This window comes from Prionailurus viverrinus, chromosome B3, assembly GCF_022837055.1.
Source record: "Prionailurus viverrinus isolate Anna chromosome B3, UM_Priviv_1.0, whole genome shotgun sequence".
Classification (NCBI taxonomy): Eukaryota; Metazoa; Chordata; class Mammalia; order Carnivora; family Felidae; genus Prionailurus; species Prionailurus viverrinus.
This window is the reverse complement of record NC_062566.1, coordinates 34,896,155-34,923,191: the sequence shown is the minus strand read 5'-3', so window position 1 is coordinate 34,923,191 and position 27,037 is coordinate 34,896,155. Positions and strand designations below refer to the sequence as shown.

At 38.2% G+C, this 27,037-nt stretch overlaps 1 protein-coding gene across 12 annotated transcripts in view; it reads right to left on the bottom strand.

Annotated features, from left to right (window-relative positions):
* The window catches only part of DENND4A (DENN domain containing 4A), a 131,943-nt gene that overhangs the window by 9,225 nt on the left and 95,681 nt on the right, over positions 1-27,037 (bottom strand). For 7 of the 12 annotated variants that reach the window (XM_047863233.1, XM_047863234.1, XM_047863242.1 and 4 more), the window contains 13 exons: positions 24,928-25,044; positions 23,947-24,078; positions 18,768-19,867; positions 14,063-14,252; positions 9,501-9,595; positions 7,362-7,537; positions 7,121-7,267; positions 4,554-4,752; positions 4,051-4,305; positions 3,006-3,123; positions 2,862-2,888; positions 2,237-2,399; positions 2,010-2,074 (listed from right to left, as the gene is read on the bottom strand). In XM_047863233.1, coding sequence (XP_047719189.1) covers positions 2,010-2,074; positions 2,237-2,399; positions 2,862-2,888; positions 3,006-3,123; positions 4,051-4,305; positions 4,554-4,752; positions 7,121-7,267; positions 7,362-7,537; positions 9,501-9,595; positions 14,063-14,252; positions 18,768-19,867; positions 23,947-24,078; positions 24,928-25,044 — 2,784 coding nt within the window. The remainder of the gene's footprint in view (positions 1-2,009; positions 2,075-2,236; positions 2,400-2,861; positions 2,889-3,005; positions 3,124-4,050; positions 4,306-4,553; positions 4,753-7,120; positions 7,268-7,361; positions 7,538-9,500; positions 9,596-14,062; positions 14,253-18,767; positions 19,868-23,946; positions 24,079-24,927; positions 25,045-27,037) is intronic. The other 5 variants (XM_047863236.1, XM_047863237.1, XM_047863241.1 and 2 more) reach the window with 3 other exon arrangements.

Below are 27,037 nucleotides of genomic sequence, written 5' to 3'. Positions count from 1 at the left end.
GCTGATATCAGGTCTGTAATCCTACAGAGAGTCAGAGGAAAAGAGCTCTTGAATTCATGAAATGGTAAATTTCTTTAAGGTACCAGTAAACCTATATAATAATCTCCAAGCAGATCTAGAGGAGGATTAAAATTGTCTATTTTTAAATTTCGCTCTGGTTGGGGGAGGGGTGCTGGTAATATACAAAGATAAGGAACTTGAACACCATCACTGCAGGGGTCAGGCAATGCTGGTCTTAGCTAGAACAAAGTAAATGACGGATTGCTGAGATAAAGAAAAGCCTTTTACTCTTTCCCTCTCTCAGCATTATTTTAGGGGGTCAGGAAATTGACTTTAAACTTTAAATAAATTTGGCTTTTCAGGAGAATGTGCTAAATAAAGGTTAATCCTTTTAGATAATGAGTACAAAAAAAAAATTTTAACCCCAACATATAATTCCATTCTATAAGATGCTCACGGTCTCACCCATACACATCATGGCTTCTGGATTCAACAACTTCTCTCCTGGCATCAAAGCAGACAATTCCCAATGATATGAGTCACCTTTGGTGAGATGGCACGTGATAACCTCTTGAGCGACCCAGTTAGGGATGGCTGCTCTAAGCCCTCAACTTCACTCACTAATTCCTGCTCTTTCCCATCCTTTAGTGAACTTGTTGGGAAGCCAGCACCACAGGGAGTACTCTTGTTCTCTATTCATGTTCCCTAAGGTCTGGCTGAGTAGCCTGTAATAGGGTCTAACCTTACTATACATATGATATACATATGTATGATGCATGTATGAATGATATATGTATGTATATGACTCTGATGAGACTAATAAATATCTGTGGCAAACGTCATGGGCACTCCAAAAGTCAACTGAAGTGTTGACTAGCACTAAATAACTAGATATATTTTGTTAAGATAGTATACAATCACCTAAAAGGTATGGCCTGTTGCATACTCTCTCATTAACCGGGAGTGGGTTTAATTAAGTAGGGCACCCAAGTTAGATACCACTTAAGTCAGGTGAATTATATGTATCATTATCATTTTCATCAACTTATTCACATTAGAATTTCCCAGACAAAACGCCAAAACTCTCTTGAGTCTCTCGATGCCTGACAGCTACCTCTTTCTTCTTTTTGTCTGTCAGGGGCTATTTCTGCCCTTTCCTGAGACTTAGAAACCAAAAGGAAGTCAAGCACAGTAACTGGGAGAGATGATCAGTTAAAAAAGTTTAGGACCTCCTGACATATATATTTAGCTACCTTATATCCCTTCTGAAACAAGCTTAATGTTATTTGTGATATGACCCAACTGTCAAAAGCATGGATGGGCATTTAGAACTGCTTGATTCAAGGGCTGCCTGGGTGGCTCAGCTGGTTAAGCGTGTGAATTCGGCTCAGGTCATGATCTCGCATTTTGTTAGTTCTAGTCCCAAATCGGGATGTGTGCTAACAGCTCAGAGCCTGGAGCCTGCTTCAGATTCTGTGTCTTCCTCTCTCTTTCTGTGTCCCTCCCCCACTTGCACTCTGTCTCTCTCTCAAAAATAAGTAAACATTAAAAAAAAAAAAAAAAAGAAGTTTATAAAACTGCTTGGTTCAAATAGGGCTCTGTTATTCATGGTGAAACCCAAGTTCAAGTTACTTAACCTCTTGGATCCTCAGATGCCTCACTAATAACACAGAAACGATAACAGTACCTATCTCATATGGCTTTGGGGAGAATTATCAGGATAATACATGGGAAGTACTTCCTACAGTGTAAGGCACATAGTAAGCCTTCAAAAAATGTTAGCTTTTATCATTTGACATTACTATCACTAACGTGACCAAAGTATCAAAGTATCTATTTATTACATTAAAATTTAAAAAATCAAAGAAAGAATTCTTCTAATATTAATATATATTATATAATATTAGTATAATTTAATATAAAAATAATAAAGACTATCAGTATAAAAATAATTTGAAAACAGCGTCATGATCTATAAATATTACATGTTAGATATTATGCTGAATTACCTATATCAATGTTTTCTCTTCCCAGTGCCACAAGCGAGAGAAATAGTATTTCTCTATATAAACTCCTAGGGGGGGAAAAGGAGCGGAGAAGATATTATTACTCATTGGTCTCTACATTCTGTACAAAATATTTATGCTAATTTAAGCGTGAAATAATCAAACAAATTACTAAGCCAGTAACAGGAATCTGCTTGGAGGAACAATACATTCATTTAAGACAGACTTACCTCTGTCTTTTAAAATGAGGGCATTTATTCAGGGTCTCTAAAATCTGACTCATTGGTCCATAGACATCATTCATTTTAATGCTTTTTACCATATTTTTCAATAGTTCCTGGTTAAATGAATTATCACCTTTTTGCAATAAATGGACCATTGGATACTTTTGGGCTACAAAAGAACAAAAGAGCAAATGAAGGAAAATGTGTATAAAGGACAACAAAATTAAGCAGTAACTGACAGTTATGAAAGAAGTTACAAAGCCCCCAAAACAAATTAAGGGCAATAGATAAAGGAACAGAAATCTAAGAATGAAGAAAGAAAAGAAAAGGGAAAAAAAATAAGACACATAATGATAAAAATAGGCCTAAAGCTTTCTGTGGCCTCAGACAAAAACTAAAAGGGCTGTTTTCCTTAATACAGCCCTGGAGGAAATTCTAAATCAGCAGCTTGGGATGGAAACAAATGTGTAAAAAGAAGCAGCTGGGACAAGCAATGTGCTAAAAGCAAACTCCACAAAACATAACCCCTTCAGCACATACAAAGCACCACTCAAGAAACAAAAACAAAAAAACAAAAAAACCCTTGACCTCCACGGAAGATAGCACTAAAAACATCAAACTTAACACTCACTCTCAAATAAAAGAGTACGATTTTGACCTGTAAGACAAAAAGTAGTATAGTAAAATAAACGTTATTATACATTAGTTTAGGCTTGTAAAACAAGTAGAGATCACTCTCATATGAACAAAGTCAGCATTCTGTGACAGTACTTACTGTGGGCATTCCAGAGGATGTACAAGGGCTGTCCCGGATCCTGATGTAATTTCATATTGTCCCATAACATCTGTATTAAAACATATTTACTATCTTCAGACATACAGTGGCGAGGAATCTGTGTTGAAGAACCAACAGATACTCATTAATGATCCTTACAAATACTTTTTAGGATAAATGTGTGCAAGAGAGAAAAGAGAACAGAAAATGAGTGGTTTGTATGCATTTTGTCTCTAATGCATACATTAGAAGCTAATTATCTCTAAAGTAACAGATTTAACTAAGGACTGAGATCAGTAAGAAAGGGTGCCATGAAGGTCTAATCCTGACCAGCTTATGATTGAGGGGTCCACAGAAAAAGGAATCCAGGAGCCTCATGATACATCAGTCCAAGACCCTACCCTAGATAACTCACTGAGATAACCTCTTGGTCATTCCTTCATCATGTACTGAAAATCCAAAGCACATGCACCATCACAGACATGAATACAAGTAGGTAGAAAAAGTTCCTGAATGTAGAAACTTGGCGATTTAGTGGTGGTGATACATATGAAGAAGTAAAACAATTTTATAGGACAATATATCAAAAATACAAGTAAACATATAACAACCTATCTAAATGTTAAGCAAAAACTCAGAGTAAAGGACTGAAAAGAACGGTAGCACGTGGCTGAAAAAGGAATTACAGACATCCTCCTAAAAACGTGTAAGGCTCGTTTGTGAAGGAGGTAGGAGACATGAGTGGGGCCAACTCACAGACTCTTCTCATAAAAGCCATTTACAGTTTCTTCTTGAGGCTATGATGAAAACACAGCCCATTTTGTGTAAATTTTACAAGGAGTCTAAAAACATGATCTTGTCTTACTGCTAGGCTGTGAGAAGAAAAATTATCTGTAAATATGACTAAGACATTTTATTGATCTAATGATTCCGATAATTATTTAAAACATTTAGCATAAAAATACTTTTTTGGTCATTAGGAATATGCAAATATTCCAATGGTGATGATAGCATTGCCTTTTAGATTGAATTTTCATTTTCATACCTTTGAATACTTGTTACAGTGCTCAGAAGAAAGAATCAATCCAGGTAAATTACTGGGTAAGTCAAGACGTCTAAAATACCACACCAGGTTCCAAAACACAATTGGATGATGGTCCACAAAGTCTGCCACTGTTATGGCATGATCACCTTCATTTTCCAATAAGCTTTCGAGTTCCTTCCATACCACTAAAGGACTAAGATAGGGAACAGTGATAGGATCTGGACTTGGGAGATGCCACTCTAATCCTAAAGAATCCTGTTGAATAAATAAAAAAACATAAATGGAAAATACAAGATTGGTGATACTAAATCAATTAAAAAACAAAACAGAATTCCTGTCAATAATTTCCATATAAATGGAAATATACTATAATTGTATCATGAGACTAGAAACTCTTCTTGAGAATTACAAAATTGAAGCTTGTAAGGCTATTTAGGACAAAGGGAACAAAATCATATGTAAATCATCAATGTCCAAATTTAAAAAGACACCAAAATACATACTGTAGCTCCTTGTAAAGTAGTTGGCAGGCTGCCTGTAGAAATGAGTTTCTGCCCTCCAGGGTCTTCCTTATCCAAGGGGCCATAAGTACTAACACTCCTGGCCATTGGAAATAGTGGACATTTTGACACAGCTGTTTTTGATCTATCAGCAGGGATCTGAATACTTCGGGCACATGTATTTTCCAGCAGTTTAGATTTGCTTCGGCATTGACAAAAGAAAAAAAGCACATCATTCTTTAGATTTACTTTTATTCAGAAAGACCAGCTCTTTAGTATCAGAACTGGATATGCAGCAAAGTTATCAAAGGAAAGATGTTACTTCAGCTGCATCTGGTAAACAGGATATGTGTATATATATATATATATATATATATATATATATATATACACACACACACATATATATGTATATACATACACACACATGTATTTTATATATATATAAAACAGAAATATATATATATATATATATCATATATATATATATATATCATATATATATCACAGGTTCAAACCCATGAACTGGGAGATCATGACCTGAGCTGAAGTCAGATCTTAACCACCTGAGCCACCCAGGTGCCCCTTTTGAGTAGTCTGATCATGTTAAGTTTCCAGAGAACTTTAAATACTCAAAAGTTATTCACTTATTAAAAACATTTAGTGGACAGCTCTTTAAAAAATATTTATTTATTTACTTATTTTGAGAGAGAGAGAGAGCATGAGCAGGGGAGGGGCAGAGGGAGTGGGAAAGAGATAAAGAATCCCAAGCAGGCTCTGCGCTAAACCTGATGTGGGGCTCAAACTCACAAACCCTGAGATCCTGACCTGAACTGAAATGAAGAGTCAGATGCTTAACTAACTAAGCCACCCAGGCGCCCCTAGTGGACAATTCTATCACAGCAGGAGCCACAGCAGGCCCAGAGGATACAAAGCAGAGAAAATAGGCACTTCAGGAGTCACAAGCTAGTCACAAGCTAGTCTCAGTCAGAGAAAGGGCTGTACTTAACCTATCATGAGAGAAGATGCGCACACAGATTTGTGGGTTTGCTGCCTAAGCACTCAGGATCAAACAGGTCACGCCAGCCTACCAGTACTCTGCAGGCACTTTCTCTTGCACATGCAGTTACCTATATGACTCAACCTGCCCAGCTATATAGATTGGTATCTGGCACGCCTCCAAAATGGAGTCGATTTCTGCATTTGTTTTCAGTGTAAATTCACTTATATCAGGCTTACTGTATAAGTGTTAGTTTGATTTTACAGTTCCTCTAGCAGCTCCAAATGTTTTCTCAGATTATTAAATATTCCAAAGTAGAAGTAAGTTAGTACTCATTTAATTCCTGAAGAGACCAGGGATAAGAGAAAGATGTTCACTGTAAACTTCAAGTGTTCTACAGAATTTTTACTTTTTTTTAAGAAGGTGCTATGCCCAACATGGGGTGGCTTGAACTCACCACCCTGAGATCAAGAGTCACGTGTTCTACTGACTGAGCCAGTCAGGTGCCCCTAGAATTTTTACTTTGATTTTTGTAATTTTTAAAATGGTCTAAACAATTTTATGTAATTTCTACACCCAATAATGGGGCTCAAACACACAACCCCAAGATCAAGAGTCATAGGCTCCACTGACTGAGCCAGCTGGGTACCCCTAGAACTTTTACTTTTAAAACACTAGTAAACATTATCATATAAGAATTATACAGCTTAGGGGCACCTGGGTGGCTCAGTCAGTTGAGCATTTGGCTCTTGATTTTGGCTCAGGTCATGATCTCAGGGTTGGGGTATCAAGCCCCATGTTGGGCTCTGTATTTTTCCTCTCTTTGTCTCTCTCTCTGTCCCCTCTCCTCCAGTCGCACTCTGTCTAAAAAAATAATAATAAAAAGAATTACACAGCTTAAACTCTGGGGATTCATAAAGCATAAACCATAACTATTTAAACATTTAGGTTTTCTTTTTTAAATGTTTATTTTTTTGTTCCCAACTGTGTTGATGGTTGTATAACTCTGTGAATAATATACTAAAAACCTTTAGTTTATATAAATGGGAGAATGTTAAGTGGGGGAACTTTAATGTGTGAATTATCTATCAAGAAATCTCTTACCACCCCCTCTCATCCCCGCCCCCCAAAAAGGAGTTGCTCTCTTTCCTCTGATGTTAAACTGGTAGAATAAAAACTTGAAACTGCTAGTGACCAAATAAATAAATAAATAAATGTTTATTTTATTTTTGAGAGAGAGCAAGGGCGGGCAGAGAGAGAGGGACAGAAGATCTGAAGCAGACTCCTCACTGACAGCAGAGAGCCTAACTCAGGGCTTGAACCTACAAACCTTGAGATCATGATCCAAGCTGAAACCCAGAGTCAGACACTCAACCAAATGAGTCACCCAGGCACCCCAAACATTTAGGTTTTTAGAGAGTTTAATGATCTTTTAACGAGGTGTAAAATTTTAAGATTGATTACGAATCTATTACACACAGAAATTTTACATGTTCAGCTGATTTTTCTGTCGTTTTCAGAAACGTGTAATATAGGTTGTTAAAATATAGTTCCCCATAATCATAGTTACCTATTGAGATCAAAATTCCCTTGAACAGAGATAACAGATGTGTCAAGACCAGTGGCTGATGTTGAGATACAAGACTGCCTTGTCTGACTTGAAAAGGAGGATGGAAAATGCATATTTTCTGTAGATGGGCTTGACTTCAGAAAGTACCTGCAATGTGAATCAAAGGAACTTCTTGAGAAAAGAAATATTCTGGGCAATATGATCTTTAAACATGAAGGAAAGAGAAAGCATAAATCATTACCTTCCAGGTCGTCTTAAATCTCTTATTTCAATATTCAGAAAAGGCAAGAAAAGATTGCCACAAAACGGGCATGTAGTATTGAGATTTGAATCATCTGCTGTCCAGCCAGCCATGATTTCCTCATCGTGGACAAGACAATCGCAAGTTCTACACCGAGAACAACTTGAGATAAGGACCTATGGGAGAAAACAGCATTATAAAGTGAGCCTGTTGGAGGTATTATGAATTAAAAATTATTTCAATCCATAAATCTACTGGAAAACTAAAACTCAGAAGGATTCAGAAGTTACAAACAAAAGAAAAAATAGATTACATTCAGTGTATTATATAATATACTCATCTTTCACTATTTCAGCTAAATCTATTTCAAAATTTTTACCTCAAGGGAACCTTGCACTTAAGTAAGCATTTTTACCATTATAATTAATGTTAAGCCTGCCATGGCTTTATTAATGAGAAAGTGAACCCAAACACTAATTTGCTAATACTCCAAATCAGTACATGTACTTACACATTATGAATCTGTGTGCTACTCACAGTGTGGTCACCAGACAAGTGTGGGCCCACAAACTCTTAGTGGTTAGGGGTAAGTAAAGAAACTAAGAAGAGGACTTAGAAACTTTCAAAGAATTGGTCATTGCTTCAATATTTAAGTTTGTGATCAACATACCGTATTTTATAAGACTATTAGCCATGATAGACTGGAAATCAAAAACGGCAACAAAGGGCACCTGGGTGGCTCAGTTAAGTGTCTGACACTTGATTTTGGCTCAGGTTCATGAGATAGAGCCCGCACTGAGCATGGGGTCTGCTTATTCTCTCTCTCTCTCTCTCTCTCTCTCTCTCTCTCTCTCTCTCTCTCTCTCTTCCCCCCTGCCCCTCCCCACTGGCTTGCGCAAGCATGTGCACTCTCTCTCAAAAAAAAAAAAAAAAGTGTTGCTATAGATAAATGTAAATGCTGTGATTACAATATGGAAATTCCTGAAGCCATCAGAAACTTTGCCAATTGTAATACCAGTGCTCATCATTTATTTTCCAGCCACATGCAAATCTATTTTCCAAATTTATGCCAATTGGCTTAGAAAAGCAACAACACTCACAAATGTATTTGGAAGTAACTTTTACACAAAAATTAGGGACAGGGCACCTGGGTGGCTCAGTCGGTTAAGTGTCCAACTTCTGCTCCTGATCTCATGGTTCATGGGTTCAGGCCCCGTGCTGGCCTCTGTGCTGACAGTTCGGAGCCTGGAGCCTGCTTCGGATTCTGTGTCACCCTCTCTCTCTGCCCCTCCCCCGTTGTCTCTCTCTCTCTCTCTCTCTCTCTCTCTCTCTCTCTCAAAATAAACACTAAATAAATAAATAAACACTAAAAACATTTTTAAAACTTAGGGACAATTTTTAAAGTGTAAAAGTGTAACTTTTTCCTCGTGAGCAAATAGGACATACAAGAAGCATATTGAACAGTTATTCACGTCAAACCGACACAAAGAATGAAAAACATGATGGAAAAATGGCACACAAATGCTAAACTGCTCCATGCCCCTCCTCAACACTGCTATGCCACGTGCTTGCACAGCAAAGCTGGTTTGTAAGGGATTCAGATGTAAAATAAAAATTTAAAGGGAACAGGGGAGCTTGGGTGGCTCAGTTGGTTGAGTGTCCGACTTCGGCTCATGATCTCGCGGTTTGTGGGTTCGAGCCCCTCATCCAGCTGTGTGCTGACAGCTCAGAGCCTGGAGCCTGCTTTGGATTCTTTGTCTCCCTCTCTCTCTGCCCCTCCCGTTCTCGCATGCTCTCTCTCTCAAAAATAAATCAACATTAAAAAATTTTTTTTTTAATTCAAAGGGAACATACATATAACAAGGGATAGCCAGAAATACTGAAAATGAAAATGCTTTTATATGTTAATAAATGCAAAGGAAGCATGGGACTTTTCTAAAAAGGTAAAGCAGTAGGACTTCAGTGTTCTGAAGAACTGGATACTTTCAGTTTATTCGGGTGCCATATACATTCTGAAATCTTCAGATGCTCTGTTTAACTTTTCAGTTACTCTACCCCAAGGCACGAATACTTAAGAAACAGAAGTTTTCTAAGTAGCATAAGTAGTACAGGAAGATGCTCTTTTGATTCAAATCGTACCTCCATTGCATAGTTCTGGAAGATATTTGTATTACTTGTGTTGCAGGAAGATGCCACTTCTGACTTCCCAGGTAGGGCAAACTTCGACAGGGATCCTGCTCATGATTAAAAAACAAAAAGCAAAACCATTACGATTCATGACAAAGGCTATGAAAATCTTTCACTTTCATAAATCCTCTGATAAAATGTCAAACTGTTCTGTTTAAAATAGTAATTTAAGAAATAAACCAAATAAATAGTGAAAAAATGCTTTTAAGGCATACATTTTTGTTTTGAGTACAAACCTAAGGACATGTGCTCTAATCCTACAGATCCCCACACACTAGGGGTGTTCACTCACTACTCACTGAGGAAGCGCTTTGTGCATTCAGGCTACAAGGCATTCCAATTATTTGTCATTACCATTTCGCTGTTTCTATTTTTCCATGTTTAAAATCCAAGAATGTGGGGGCGCCTGGGTGGCTCGGTAGGTTAAGTGCCGACTTCGACTCAGGTCATGATCTTGTGGTTCGTGAGTTCGAGCCCCATGTCAGGCTCTGTGTGGACAGCTCAGAGCCAGGAACCTGCTTCGGATTCTGTGTCTCCCTCTCTCTCTGTCCCTCCCTGGCTTGTGCTGTCTTTCTCTCTCTCTCAAAAATAATAAACATTAAAAAAATACAAGAATGTGTTCAGTTTTAAGGTCTAAAACGTGTAAAATAGCTAATTTTATTTCCCATCATAAAAAGATTTACTAGCAATTCTCTGTCTTGGAAGGATCTTTTAAGATCTGGTGCAGTAATCTTGTTCTTAAACATGAGGGAAGAATTTCCAAATGTATTCTTCAGAGTAATGGATATTAGTAGGTATTAAAACAACAACAACAAAAAGAACAACAAAGGGGAGTTCTGTGGTCAAATCACTTGTTGACAGTGGCTATTATATCTTGTTAGTAAAACTGGAGGTAAGCCATACCATTTTTCTTTTTTTTCTCAATAGTTACAAAATGTTATAAACACTTACATTTTTATAAAGTAAAGGTAAAAATGAGTCATGGGATAGACTACCAGTTCACAAGAAATAAAGAAGGGAAAACGTGTTAAACACCAGTCATGGGGATGCAATCGGCATAATCCAGACAAATGACCTGATTGCTTCCGTAACTAAATGACGATGAAAAAAAAAATTGTTCTAGATCTGCCACCACTGGTCCTAGGTTGTGCCTCACACGTGCGTTGAGAGGGACAGAGAGAGCTGAAGCCTCGCATCAACCTTTAAGCTACTGAGAGGTGGTGGTATTGCAGTCCTTTCCTGCATGGTTCCCCATAACCCTCTGTAATTCCTCTCTGCTAAAGCTAGTTGAAAACTCCCTTCTCATACCTTCTATTAGGCTTGAGTAATGTAATTATTTATGTGGGCAGCCTACCTTTTGTATCTAATTAATCTAGGGCACAGAATAAATATGCATTGTGATAAATACGAATCAGGCTCTAAGGTAATTTTTTTTCTTAGCATAATAAATTGTTCTTGTCTATTCAAAAGAGGTGGGGGGAGCCGATTTCTTCACGAATGGATGACAAGATGAAAAAAAGAGAGGTAACAAAGATAAAACATATCTTAGGAAAACATATGTTAACAGACATATTAACCAGATGCGACAAGTGGACCTTGTCTGGATCCCAATTTGAACAAACCACCTATAAAAAGAGCTTTATGAGATAAATATGAAAATTTAAACCAAGTGAATATTTGATATAAAATGTTATATATTATCACATTAAAAATATAATATTGTAATTATGTTTTCAAACGGCAAATGCTTCACAAAAGACATGCTATAAGAGTTCCTAACTGGCCATGCTAACACACAGTGTTAGAAGACAACGTTCATCTGTGAAGGGAGCAGTGACTAGATGTGGGCAGGACAGGAGCGTCTGGATGTTGTTAATGTTCTGTTTCTTGATCTGAGTGCTGGTTACTTAGGGGTAACCTGAGTACTGATAATTGAGTAACCTGAAATGTATTTACATACATAAAAGTATACGCATTACATGCATATTAATAAAATTAAAAATAAGTTTATGAAATACATGATTTTACTAAAGTGTTAAAAAATTTTTTTGAAAAGAAAACCCCTGGCCCCAAAACGCATCACTAAGGCTGAATTCCCAAAAGGGCTTTATATCTAATCTAATTGCAGTTTCAACCTCCCTTAGAGTATAGTTTTAACCAGTCAGTCAGGAATTTTCCAACCAGTGCCAAGGAGTCTGCCACATGGGCCCCTCCATCTCACAAAGGAAGATGAAGTCATCTGCATGGTAAGACTGCTTCTCCCAAGGGAAAGTGACTTTGCCTGGAAAATTCTTTTTCTTTTGCTAATAACTTTCTTGCCCCACCCTTCTATAAAAACCTTCTGTTTTGTATAATTTGGAGCTCCCTTCTACTTGCTAGATGGCATGCTGCCCAATTCATGAATCGTTTAAGAAAGCCAGTTAGATCTTCAAATTTACTTGGTTGAATTCCGTTTTTTTAACAATATAAAACATTAAAGTCCTTATATTTTAGAGATACATATTGAAGTACTGATGAATAAAATTATATGCTGTTTGGGATTTACTTAAAAACATTTTTTTTAATGTTTATTTACTTTTGAGACAGAGAGAGAGTGCAAGCGAGAGAGGGACAGAGAGAGAGGGAGACACAGAATCTGAAACAGACTCCAGGCTCTGAACTGTCAGCACAGAACCCAATGTGGGGCTTGAACCCATGAACCATGAGATCATGACCTGAATCAAAGTCGGACACTCAACCGACTGAGCCAAGCAGGCGCCCCTGGGATTTATTTTAAGATAATCCAGTGGGGAAGGAAAAAATGTTGGGACTATAGGAGGGGGAAAGACAAAACAAGACTGGTCATTTGTTGACAATTGTTGCAACTGGGTGAAGGGTAATGGGGATTCATTGTGCTATTCTTTCTACTTCTGTGTACATTTGAAAATCCCCACAACAAAAACTTTTGAAAATAGCAAAGGTGCAAATGAAAAAAATACTATAGTGCGTCCATTCCTCACATCATACATTAGGACAAATTTCAAATGTATTAAATATCTAAATCGGGTGTCAAATCTACTTGTGTATGGCCAAGGGCTAAGAATGGTTTTTAGACTGTTGTTATAAAAAGAAAATGATGGGGGCACCTGGGTGGCTCAGTTGGTTAAGTGTCCGACTTCGGCTCAGCTCATGATCTCACAGTTCGTGGGTTCGGGCTCTGTGTCGGGCTCTGTGCTGACAGTTCAGAGACAGGAGCCTGCTTCAGATTCTGTGTCTCCCTGTCTCTCTGCCTCCCCCCCCCCCCCCCCCCACGCTCATGGTCTGTCTCTCTCTCAAAAATAAACATTAAAAAAATTTTTTTTAAAGAAAATGAGAAAAAAGAATATGTGACAGATGTATGTGGCCCACAAAACCTAAACTATTTAAAGCAGGCCCTTTACAGAGAAAGTCTGCTGAACTCAGAAAATGTTAGAAAGAAAACTAAACAAGTGTCAGAAGAAAACACTGGCAAACTCTGGAAGGGGAAATCTTTCCTAATACCTCAAAATCCAGAAGTAGTCAGGGAAATGCTGAGAAATTTGATGACATAACATTAAAAACTTCTGTGTGGCAAAAATACCCAAAGAAATTTAACACACTTGGAAGGAAATATCTGACAATTATATGACACAAAGGATTCCCTAATATAAAAAAAGAACTATCAAAACTTAAAAAAAAAAAAAGGGCCAACAAGTGAAACGCAGGCAAAAGATAGTCCATAGAAAAAGAAATACAAATAGTCCTTGAACACATAAAAAGTTACTCAACTTACAAGAGTAATATAAATGAAACCAAACTGGAATACAGTCCTCACCTATCAGATGGCAAAAAATCCAAAAGTGTGCCAACATATTTTGTTGACAAGGCTGTGGGGAAATAGGTAGTCTTATATACTGCCAGTGGGAGTGCAAAACAGCACACCCCCGAGGAAGGCAACTTGGCAATACCACTTCAAGGGAGAATTTTTGAGTATCTTCCAAAGATACCCTGTCAAAAATATAATATGACATACATGCATCATAGCATCACTGATAATAGTCAAAGGCTGGACACCTAATGTCCGTCAACAGGGAAGTGATTAAAATGAACTATGGCATATCCACAGATGACTGACCATGCAACTGTAAAAATGAATAGGGGACAATGCTATGTGATGTGATTTAAGATACATTGTTAAGTGAAAAAAACAAGGAGTGGGAAAGTAGGTTACTTTTGAGTAAGAAGCCAAGGAGGCAGTAAGAACACACACACCCCTATATTTTTAAAGCAGCAGCAATGAAGGATAAACCAAAATGAAGAAAAATGGTTACTTCTAGGCACAGGGAGAAAACCAGATGAAGGGGTGAGGCTGGAAGGCACACCTCTCTAAAAGTGCCTGGGTTTCTTACTGTTTTGGAGATCTGGAGCTACGCAAATCTTTTACAAAATGCAAACGAAGGAAAAAAAGTAAAGGCACCACATATAAAATGCAGTATGACCAAGCTGCGTGGACACACCTTCTAAGGAGGCAGAACTTTCCAGGCTTGTTCTGCTGAAATCAATTCCCTTAGTCCCTGAAGTGGCACTGCTCTCTTGGGAGGAAGTGGCTCCTTCCAACTCCTGGCAAACATCTTCATCTGTTAAAGAGGTAGATTCAGAATCCTGGGCTCCCACTGAAGAAAGACTGGTACGATCAGAACTTTGATCCTGAGGACATAATTATAAGCTTAATTTCCTTCATATTTAGAGTTAATTATTTAAAATGTCACTCCTAAGGCAGAGGAAATGCCTAATTACTCAGATGATCGATTAATCAACATTACAATGTCTACAGAAAGAAAACAACCGATTTCACAAGGGCTACTAATTTGGACAAACAGCGGGCTGGAAATCATTTAGATAACATTTGGAGTTAGATCAAAGCAGATACCTGCTAGTAAGATACCCTTGGCTGATTTCGAATCTCTTCATTTATTGTTCCTTTTCCTCCCTGCAAATCCCAGCCCAGGATGATACCATTAGAATTGCATTCTATTAAAATTTATGTTTACATTTTATTGTTTTCCATAATAACCTAGGTTTCAAAGACATGTATTTCCAGTTTTCATTTTTGAGAACACCAAAATGTTAAGTTAAATATTTTGCTGGTTACATCAACAATACATATGAACATCTGATAGGTATGAACTTTTGTATAAAGAAAAATATTGGAGGGGGGTGCCTGGGTGGCTCAGTCAGTTAGTGTCTAACTCTTGATATCAGCTCTGGTCATGATCTTGAGGTTCACAGAATCAAGCCCCACGTTGGGCTGGGCTCTGCACTGGCAGCACAGAGCTTGCTTGGGAATCTCTCTCTTCCTTTCTCTCTCTGCCCTTCCACAGCTTGCTCTTGCTCTCAAAATAAGTAAATAAACTTAAAAGAAATTTAAATATCTATAATTCTACTGCCCAGATAATACAATTTACATTTTTTTAGTCATGGGGTGTGTGTGTGTGTGTGTGTATGTGTTGAGTTGTTCTTTCTTAGGATTATTTGAACATTTTTATTGGCTTTTTTTGGCTACATCGCATTGTGTTTTTAAAGTGGGTGCTCTAGGAATTAGAATATACACACCTAATCATTTACAGCCTACTTCAGGTTCATATCATACCACTTCATATATAATAACTAATGAATGTCAGCAGAGTGAATCCCTTCACCACTGTAAAACATGTACCTATGTTGCATATTCCGTAACATGTCATAAGTTTTAGGTTGGAGAATTATAAGCATTTTAAGGAATTTAAGAGACAAAAAAGTATATTTTTTTATATTATACAACTATTTACCATGTATTTTGTTCTTCTTTCATTCCTGCAGATACAGTTTTGCTTGTGGTATCATTTTCTTCAGCCTGAAGAACTTCCTTTAGCAAATTTAAACAGCAGGACTGCTGGCCATGAATTCTTTTCCTTTATCTGAAAATGTGTTTATTTCGCCTTTACCCCTGAAGAGTATTTTCACTGGATAAAGAATTCTGGTTGACAGGTCTTTAGGCACATTCATGGTGTGGTTCCAGTGTGTTCTTTCCTCCACGGATTGTGATAAAAAATATATGGTCATTCAAATCCTCATTCCTCTGTAGGTAATGTGTCATTTGTCTTTAACAGTTTTCAGGATATTTTCTATTAATTCCCCCCACCCCCAGCAGTCATTTTATTAGTAGATGGATATCTTTGCTTTTTAGCAGTTTTGCTTATGTGTGTATAGATGTGGTTTTGAGTTTATCCTATCTAATAGTTTACTGAGCCTCTTACACCTGTAAATCTAAATCTTTTACCAAGTTTGGGAAGTTTGAGCCATTATTTATTTCTTCAGATATCTTTTCTACCACAATCCTTTTCTCTAATATTTCTGGAACTCCAATTATATGTTATATCTTTTGATATTGTCCCACAAGTCTCTGAGGCTCTTTCCTCTACCGTCTCCATTCTGCTGAGCCCATCCAATGAGTTTCAGACTTTTTTTTTTTTTTTAGTTATACATTGTGTTTTTCAAAAATAGTTTCTATTTCTTGCTGAGAATTCCTTTTCATTTATCCAAATGTGTTTTTCTTTAACCTCAGGAAACCTGGTTATAATACCTACTGTAGAGTTTCAGTTGGATAATTTCAACATCTGGGCCATCTCAGGGTTGTCTTTCCCTTGAGAACTGGGTCACATTTTCCTGGTTCTTTACCTATCAAGCAATTCTGGATTTTATTTTGGACACCATGAACGTTATGTTTTGGAGTCTGGGTACTGTTATAATCTCTTGGAGAACACATGCTTTTGCTACAGCAGGCTGGCAATAAAGTTATGTTCTGATTATAATTTGTGTTTCAATTTTTATAGGCAGTGACTTAATTCTTAGTTTAGTCCTCTAAGCTTCGTCTCTGCTGGTTTGCATTTATCCCATGCACGTGTCACTCAAGGGACTCTTGTTTGGGGCATTCACAGAATCTGGGAATCCCCTTCTCTCAGATTCCCCTCAAACTCTCCAGCTCACAGTTGCCCCCCTTCTCTGGTTCCTCTGCCCAGGAACTGTGGGGTTTCTCTTGAAGTCTCAGCTGCCAGGGCTGTCATGCCACACAGTGACTGGACCTGCTCTTGGGGTGAAGATGCAGGAGAAAAGCAAATGGGGAATTCACCTCTGTCTGGGTCCCTCCCCACAACCTGCCTGCTTTTTCAGAATTCTTAGTTGTTTTTTGTGTTTTGTCTGGAGATTTTAGTTATATTCAGGGGGAGGGATGGGCTTTGGTGGCCTTAAATTACCACACTGGAACTGGGACTCTCACCCTAATTTTTAGAGACGATATTTGCTGGGTGTAGGAAAACAGGGTGACGGTTTTCTCTCAGCGCTCTAAAGGGGTCTTTCCAGGATCTCCGGACATCAAAGTTTCTGTTCAGAAGACAAGTGTCGGTTTCTTACTGTTGTTCCATTTGAAGGTAAGACAGCTCTTGTCCCTGGCTCCTTCTATGATTTCCTCTTTGTATTCCATTCCCATCTATTTTAACAGAAATTGCCTGTTTTCTTTGCATTTATTCTGCTTGACATTTGTAGATCTTCTAAATATGTGAGTTGCCATCTTTAGTCACTTCGGGAAAATCTTTGGCAATTCGCTTTTTAAATGTTCCTTCTATCTCATTCTTTCTTCTTTTGGAACCCTGTTACATCAGTGTTAGGCATTGTCACTAAATCCCACCTCTGCTTTTGTATTTTCCATTTGTTTTCCCGTCTGTGCTTCAGAGTGGATATTTTTTACTGAGTTTCCATCTAGTTTACTACTTTCTTGTTCTGTGTTTTGTCTGCTGTTAAGTCCAACTACTGAACTACTGCATTCTTAATTTCAAATCTTTTTCAGTTCTAGAATTTATACTTGATTCTTTTTAATGGATAATTATCCAGTGAAACTTTCTACCTTTGCAGCTGTTTTTCACCTTTTCCTCAATTTTCTTGAACATACTAAAAGTATTTCAAAAGTCTCCTGCTAAGTTAACTATTTGGACCACCTGAAGGTCTCTTCCCACTCCCTGTTTTTCTTTTTTTAGTTATGGTCCCATCTCTTGGTATAGCTATTTTTCATTAAATGATAGAATATAAAAAATTATATGTAAAAAATTATGAGGACTCTAATGATATTCTTTTCCTCTGGAAAGGGCACACTCTTTCATGTGTTAGATAAAGGCTGATTATCTTCATCTAATCACAGGCTGAGCTGAGACAAGCCCGGGGTGCAGTTCTGGTCAGGTGTAGTCCACCTCTGGTTTGCCACCAGCATGGCTCTGTAGGACTTCTGACCAAGGGCTCCGTGTGCTTATCGAAGCTCCCTGCCTCCACTCCCGCCCCCTAAGAACTTAGGAACTCTTTGCAACTGTCTTCCCAACACCGTGAAACTGCTGAAAACTCTTTTTTGTCAGAGACTTTCGGCTTACCTTTTTAGCCTCCTGTCTCATGCACTATCAGTATTTGGAACATATCTTGAAGGAAAAAAAATGGTGTTATTTGAGATTTGAGGACCCTCAAGCCTCTGGTTTTGTCTTTCCAGTTTTACAAGATCCCCAAAGCTCTGCGGCCCCTCACCTCTCCTCAGTCCTCTGATAAGGGATTTGCAACTCCCAGTTCTGAGCTCAAATTCAACAAATGCCCTCAGGGGAAATGTAGCTGTAGTGTGTCTCCTCTCTGCTATTCTCTTCTTGCTAGAATCTTGCCCCAGTACTTTCTAGTTGCTTTAGCAAATGTCTGATGACTTTAAACAGATACTTTATATTTCCTTTAGCTTTTTGCTCTCCAGAGATATGTAGTGGGTCCATTACAAGCTACTGCATCCTAACTAGGAGGAAAAATCTTATGACGGCTGATCATTCTGAAGGCATGCTAGACACTACCTGAAAAAAAAAATCCCCATTTTGAAGGAAATAATGAAGTTCAGTAGGCATTTTCATGTAACACTAATTTTGACTCCAGCTACAATCATTTTCGTTCAAAAGTGAACCAAAAACATAACCCTTGGTTAGTGAATTTTCTTTCGAAGTTATTATTCAAGTTCAGGTTCTGATATTTACAAACCTTATGCATCCCAAGATTCCTTTTTGGTCAAGTTGTGTTTAAGGAGAATGGTAAAAACGGACGTCTTTGCAAGGAAGGGGCTTTTGGTGGTGGAGGAGGATAAAAGGGAAAGTAGAAAACACAAACAGAACTTACCTTAGATGAGGTGGTATACATGGTGAATCTTGAATACCATTTGCTGGCTTTCTCTGCAACTCCTTTCCCAGCAGTAAACATACTGTTCCTCAGAACGTCTAGTTTAGGTACTAGCAGTGTATCTAAATTAAATGAAGGTGACGAATGGGTTAATGCGTCTTGAGAGTCTTCCCTAAATGGGCAAGTAGGTGAGAAGGCCGGAGAAGACCAGAGTCTGTCCCTTGGTCTCTCCTCAGTTTTCGTGTAACTTTTAGATTTGGTAAGTCTCATTGGCCTAGGAGAATGAGGAGGCAAGCTGGATCTTCTGCACGCCTTGACCAGTGTTGGACTTTTCTTACCAGTTGATTTATCATCACATGCCCGTTGTAAATCAATGCTTGGCGTGCGGCTCGTCAACGGACTGCTCATGTTATTCATATACATCACAATTTCTTCAGCCAAATCACGCCTAGCGGATGGTGTTGAAACGCTTTTGCTGTCATCGTCATCCTCCTCCTCCTCCCCTTTTTGCTGCTGTTCAGTCTCAGCAACCAAAAGGGAGAGGGGATCAAATCCCGTGGCGACATCCGTTTTTTCAGAGGGTTTTACTGAAAAGCTGCTGCTGAGACGCTGAATCCTCTTGGGGTTTTGTGAAGCAACATATCCCACTTTTGACCCATCTGTTTCGCTGTCTAAGTCCTCCAAATCAAAAATAACGGGAGAATCCACTTTATCTGCCAAACAATCGGAACCATCGAAAGGTGTATCGTCATCACTAGATTCCTTTTCTAGACTGTCTCTTTTTGATCTCAAAGGTGGCTTTCCAATATCAAGACTAGTTGGTCTTGTGCTTTTTGAGATCACATTTGAAAGTATTTTTGCGTCAGCTCCTAGTTTTTCGGCCATGTCTCCAGGATTTGCTTCCTGGTTGACTCTACTGAGCACAAGTCCCACCAGTACTCCTCCGCTAAGACTGCGCTCTCTGCTTCCCCAGGAGAGTCGCTGCTGCAAATCAGCTTCGTTGTCACTTTTATGTCTTTTCCTGAAGCATCTACTTTGACTCTTTCCTGTTTCATTTGGACCCTCAAAGGATGACATTAAGAGCAGCTCAGATGTGCTTTCTGAAAAACAAGTCAAGTGTTTTTAGCCATGAAAAATGTCATGTGCAAATGTAAGGTGGCTTACATTTTGAAAATACTAAGTAATGAAAGTGATAATAGCAAGTACTCACTGAATTATTTCCTCTGAGTACCGTCTTATTTGACAGACACCATAACTAGGCACTTTCCTCGCATTATCTACTACAATCATTCCAACATCCTTATGGGTTGAGAAGAAACTGACACTCAGAGAGATTAATTATCTAGCCCAAAGTTACCCAGCCCTTAAGTGAAAGAAGTGGGATTCAAGTCCAGACATGACTGACTATGAAAGGTATGCTCTGAGACATTTACATGTACTCCTTTTTAAAATTATTTTTATTTAAATAAAAAAATTTTTTTTTAACATTTATATTTGAGAGAAAGAGACAGAGCATGAGCAGGAGAGGGGCAGAGAGAGGGGGAGACACAGAATCCGAAGCAGGCTCCAGGCTCTGAGCTGTCAGCACAGAGCCCGATGTGGGGCTCAAATTCACGAGTGGTGAGATCATGAACTAAGCCGAAGTTGGATGCCCAATTGACCGAGCCACCCAGGCACCCCTAAATTTTTTTTAAATTCATATTTGAGAGACAGAGACAGAGTGTGAGTGAGGGAGGAGCAGAGAGAGACAGGGAGACAAAGAATCTGAAGCAGGCACCAGGCTCTGAGCTGTCAGCACAAAGCCTGACGTGGGGCCTGAACTCACAAACTATGAGATCATGACCTAAGCCCAAGGCCGATGCTCAACTGATTGAGCCACCCAGGCACCCCAGCGTGTACTGCTTTTTAAAACTGATAAATTAAGATTAATATTTACCTTTCTTGGAGTGGGAGATACAGGCTTTCAACTATGGAAGAAATAAGTCATGGGAATAAAAGGCACAGCATAGGGAATACGTCCAGTGACAGTGTAATAGTGTCATATGGTGATACACGGTAGCTCCACTGTGGGGAGCATACCATACGTCTAGAGATGCTAAATCACTATGTTGTACACCTGAAACTATTGTAATATTGTGCGTACTCAAAAAAAAATTTTTAATGTACCTTTCTTATATTTAATAATAAATTTATATTAATTCTACTAAGTTGATTAAGCAACAGTTACGCAATCGTGGTTGTACTAGATGACCTTGAGATTCTAAGACTTCTGCCTGTAAAAATGAAAAACAAAACAAAAAATGCTAAACCAAACCAAATAAAAGGCAGCTATGTTAGTTTTACCCCATATGTAAAAATTATTTTAAAAAGCTCTAAATCCTAGGACTATAGATATGGCTAAATAATTTTACCTTTGTTTTACATATGGTTTGCAAGTTTGTAACAGTCAAATGTGAATGGCTACTTTCTACTCAGAAACACTTTTCACTGCTTTTTGCCAAATTACTTAGATACCAAGGCTGAAAGCAGACATTTAGATTTCTGATCACCTTAATTGTTCTAATTATGTGTGAGTCTTCTCTAAAGCATTAGCCTAGGTATGGTATTGTTAACTATTCTTTTTATATGTTTATCCAAGAGAATTAGTGTGCTATCACCAGGCAATTATTAAAAATGTGCCTTTTTCTTGCCATGTGATGTATTCATTTAACAGGATAGGAGATAAAAGTAATAATATAACAAGTAATAATATAATAAGCATGTATCACTAACAAGGAAAATAGCATAACAGAAAGGTAAAATTTATTCTTTGCTTCTATATCACCTTATGATTAAGGACATAAAAAATAAAAAATATGCTTTCTTTTAATATTCTGAGAAATCTCCTGCCTGACAGATTATATATTATCAAAGACCTGGAGGAATTTTTAAAAAATGTTTATTATTGAGAGACAGAGAGAGAGCACGAGCAGGGGAGGGGCAGAGAGAGAGGGAGATACAGAATCTGAACCAGGCTCCAGGCTCTGAGTTGTCAGCACAGAGCCTGACGCAGGGCTCAAACTCACAAACCGCAAGATCGTGACCTTAGTTGGATGCCTAACCGACTGAGCCACCCAGGCACCCCGACCTGAAGGAATTTTACAACCCAAAGACAGTACTCTGGGATTGCATTTAAATAGCTGTGTAAGGGTTCCCTTGCAAAGTCAGAACCATGCTACAGCCTGAAGGCAAATAAAGCTGGTTATCAAATTATACCAGGGGAGGGCAAACTATGCTTCTGAGCCAAATCTGGCCTGTTGACTGTTTTTGTACAGGCACCCCTGGTTTTTTCATTTTTCTTGTTTATTTATTTTTAAGAGAGAGAGAGAACACACATGGGGGAAGGGCAGAAAGAGAGGGAAAGAGGTAATCCCAAGCAGGATCCAAGCTCAGCATAGAGCCTGGCGGGGAACTCAATCCCATCTCCGTGAGATCATGACCTGAGTCGATATCAAGAGTAGAATGCTTAACAAACTCAGTCACGCAGGCACCCCTGGTTTTTAGATTTTTAAAAGGTTGTAAAAATCACACACCCGCAAAGAAGATTAGGTGAGAGAACTGTGTGTGACCTGCAAGGCCTAAAATACTATCTGGCTACTTACAGTTAAATTAGTCCAATCCTTGGTTCATATAAATGCTAAGGTCCACCAGACTATGCCGGATGCTTCATGCCTCTGACACAGAGCCACAAACTACGTAACTTCCTTGGACCAGGCAGTTCTGTGACATAATTCTGGCCAGTAATGTTAAAGCAGCAGTTTTTGAGGGTTTCTGGAAAAGTTTTTGCTTTCCTGATAAAAGGAGATAGATGTGGCTGGTGGTCCTATCATAGGCTTTTAAAACCTGACTTGTTCAGCAAAGACAGAAGTCAGACGATGAGTCAGCTGCTGATTACTTTGACAAAATGTCAGGATCAAAGGATGGTTTACAATCATATTAAAACAGCAAGGTCATAAAAGCAGATCTTAGGAAAAAGGCAAGCATGAATAGATAGTAATGGAAGAACTACAGAGCAAAGACTACCAAAGGCAAGGTATTAAGAGTTATAATTAGACAATGACTAGGAGGGACTAAATGGTGGTGAGGCAATTCCACAATGCCAATGAAACAAATGTTAACATTTTAGTTTTAACAATTATCTAATAAAGAAATGCAAAGTAAGATGGCTATAGATCATTTAACATTTTTTTTGATAGCTAGAGCAGGGGCGCTGCAAACTTTTTCTGTTGAGAGACAGTACATGTTTTGTTTTTTAAAAAATTTTTTTAACAACTATTTATTATTGAGAGACAGAGAGAGACAGAGCACAAGCAGGGGAGGGGCAGACAGGGGCAGGGAGACACAGAATCTGAAGTAGGCTCCAGGCTCCGAGCTGTCAGCACTGAGCCCAATGCAGGGCTCGAACTCACGGACTGTGAGATCATGACCTGAGCTGAAGTGGGACGCTTAACCGACTGAGCCACCCAGGCGCCTCTCCCCCAAAAATGATTTGATGAAAATTTGTGAGACCAAGTATTATCCCAAATCCTAAACACTCTTTTCCATTAATTAGGTGATAACTTATATGACCTGTCAACAGTCAGAATATGCCTTAGTCTTCTCATCTATAAAAGAGCGCTTATATCCTCTCTCCTTAATCTAAGCATTGTTCTATTAACAAATACAAAATAATATGTAAAAAGTACTCTGAAAAGAAAAAAAATATTAGGTATTATTATCTAAACTATCTGGAAGACTATCCTCTTGCTTCTGAGAAAACAGGGACAATAATGAAGATTAAAGAACTATAGGCTTCAGGGGCTCCTGGATGGCTCAATTAAGTGTCCGACTCCCAATTTTGGTTCAGGTCATGATCTCATGGTTTGTGGGATCAAGCCTCATGTCAGGCTCTGCACTGACAGCTCGGAGCCTGCTTGGGATCCTCTCTCTCCCTTTCTGCCCCTTTCCCGCTCGTGCTCACTCTCTCACTCTCAAAATAAATAAACAAACTTAAAACAACAACAACAAAAAGAACTATATGCTTCATCTAAAAACTGGTAAGTGTAAGGTACCCTCAGATGGATCATCTCACTTGCTCCCACTTCCCCCTTCCAGAAAGTCCATCATTCCAAACTCAAAAGATGTGTACTGTTCAACTTACCAGAGCCTTCTTCTGATATTTTATCAGCACCATTGTTACTGGTGCCACTGGGGCGAACTATACTGGAAGAACTTTGATAATTAAGCTCAGGAAGACAATCAGCACTTCCTTTTGCACTCTCGCTCTCTGATACTGTAAAGATTAAAATGAAATCATTAAGATAAAAGCTATGTACTTCATAGAAGGCATAAAGAGAAGAAGCTTTTGGTTCTAAATATTTCTATCTTTAAAAAAATTTTTTTTTAAATATTTATTTATTTTTGAGAGAGACAGAGACAGAGCAAGAGTGGGGAAGGAGCAGAGAGAGGAAGACACAGAATCTGAAACAGGTTGCAGGCTCTGAGCTGTCAGCACAGAGCCCGACGCGGGGCTCGAACTCACGAACTGTGAGATCATGACATGAGCCAAAGTCAGACGCCCGACCGACTAAGCCACCCAGGCACCCCTAAATATTTCTATCTTAAAATAGGTGATTAGAAAATACCAAACACCTCTCTACATCTATTTGTCAATCACAAGTACATGATTCCAGTTATTTGAGGCCTCAAGACGTGTATCAAATTACTAAGTACTGGTCATGTGTGAGGTCCACACATTTTGTATTTCTTTTTGGTTGTGAAACACTGCTTTTGATGGAGGTGGGCAAAGGGGAAAAATAGAAGTCACAGACCATTAACAAAGCATTACATAAAAATATTGTTAAACCTTAGAAAAGAGCCACTGTTTGAAGAAATATATATATTTGTACTACGAGAAGAGAATTTGACTGGAGAGTGTTGTGCCACTGAGACGAGACACTTTACACATAAAGTATTTGTGTGTCGGAACATTAGGTGGTGAAGAGAGCCTGTAATGTGAGGAAAGAGGAGTTATAATGGGAACTTGGAAAATAAAATTAGTACTTTTATACTTGAAGCCACTTGTGTTTTCCGTTAATAGACGTGCACAAATTTATACAATATCAACTTAAATAATACCTACGGGAACTAGAATCACTCCCTTTCTTATCTTTTTCTTCTTGAATTTCTTCAGTAGATATACCCCCTCTTCTAACTTCATCCTTAGATAATGAATTATACCCAAGATCAGACTGGCCACCTAGGAAAAAGAGAAAAAAAAAAGAAACAAAAACCCTCTGCTGTTTATCATAAGCTTCTTTAGTGAGAACAACTGGATTTAGGAGCAACACACTAGTGTTTAGACTTACTGATGAGAAATTTTCCGGATAACTTACAATTGAAAGCATTATTTTGTCAGCCCCCCTCTTCCATCTCTACTAATGCAAGAAAGGGATGATCGCAAAGTAACATTTCTGGCTCCACACTGCAGTCAAAAGAGACTATGTACATTCACACTACTGTCCGGGATCCTAAAGGTACAGACTATCCAGATGTTCTTTAAGCCCATGACCTTTCCAGGTTAAAGTCTAAGTTTCAGCTAAGCAATGGAGAAGAAAAATCTGCAGGGAATTCCTGACAGAACATTCACACGCAGATCACTGAAGCCAAATGTATAAATGATTCTACCCAAAAATCATTTAGGTTTGGGTTTATTTAAATTTATTGATAGGTAATTATTTTTCTGCAAGTTCAACGGAATAATTAGTGAATTGCACTTGAGTACAGATACATGGGAATGAGAAAAAAATGTGTCACTGTTAAGAAAAGCAAACCCTGCACTGATAGAAGAAAACTTCTAATACATTGCTGTTCAAGAAGTCCTCTGTAATTTTCAGCAAACTGTTTTCACTAGATTAGCATCAAAATACAAGGTTTTAAATCCTACTTCTCCATCTTAGGAGACACGATTTTAAGCAAACCACTCAACCTTTTGGTCTGGATTTCAAGTCTCCAGATTTATAACACACAAAGCAGTTATGACTATATGAGAGAGGCTATATATTGAACGCTTTTATAAACCTATAAAGAACTGTGTAAAGAAACTGTATTAAGTATCACTAGGTATTTACTTTAAAATTATAATTTTGAGGGGCGCCTGGGTGGCGCAGTCGGTTAAGCGTCCGACTTCAGCCAGGTCACGATCTCGCGGTCCGGGAGTTCGAGCCCCGCGTCAGGCTCTGGGCTGATGGCTCAGAGCCTGGAGCCTGTTTCCGATTCTGTGTCTCCCTCTCTCTCTGCCCCTCCCCCGTTCATGCTCTGTCTCTCTCTGTTCCAAAAATAAATAAACGTTGAAAAAAAAAAATTAAAAAAAAAATATAATTTTGAGGGTTTTTTTTTTTCTAATCAAACTTTTGGCTCCATTTCCACAGAAAATACAAATTTAAAAATATGAAGATGATCATGATGGAAATTCATGCTTTTGTTAGATTTTGCAATGCTTTAAAATAAACTTTTCAAAAGCCACACTTAAAAACAAAAGATAGAGGGGCCTCTGGTCGGCTCAGTCAGAAGAAGGTGCGACTCTTGACCTTAGGGTTGTGAGTTCGAGCCCCACGTGGGGTGTAGAAATTACTGAAATACAAATAAAACTAAAAAATAAAATTGATTTCTTCATTTTTAAGAGAGAATGCCTGAAGATGACTACTATAACCCGGATTAATTCATATCGCATGATCAAAATATAAAACCAGCCAAGTAAGAACAACTATGAAAATTACACTGCAACACAATTTGCTTACATTCATTACTCTTAAAAGTAGGCATAAAAGGAGACAGACCAAAATAATGTTACCATATGTAGAGAAAGAAGCCTTCATATTTTGTTATTAATGCTCAGATTTTTAATTTAAAATTTCTGTCTGTTAAGAGGTGGCTCTTACACTATGCACAAAAGTCATGTATCTTTTTTAAATGTACTAATGAAAAGAACAGAATTATTCAACAAATTTCAGTGTGTCAGTTTTAATTCTTAGAGGAAGATTATGTACAAATCTGATATTTTAAGGAAATTAATGGCATCTTCAGTGCTAGAAGACTACAAGCTTTATATATATTTGAAAAGTTTTTTATAATGCCTTTTTATTTTACTATAGTATAAGACTCACAAGAAGCTGGCAAAATAATACAGTCCGGAGAGTTCCTGTGTACTGTTTACCCAGCTTCTCTCAATGATACTATCTGACATGAAATAT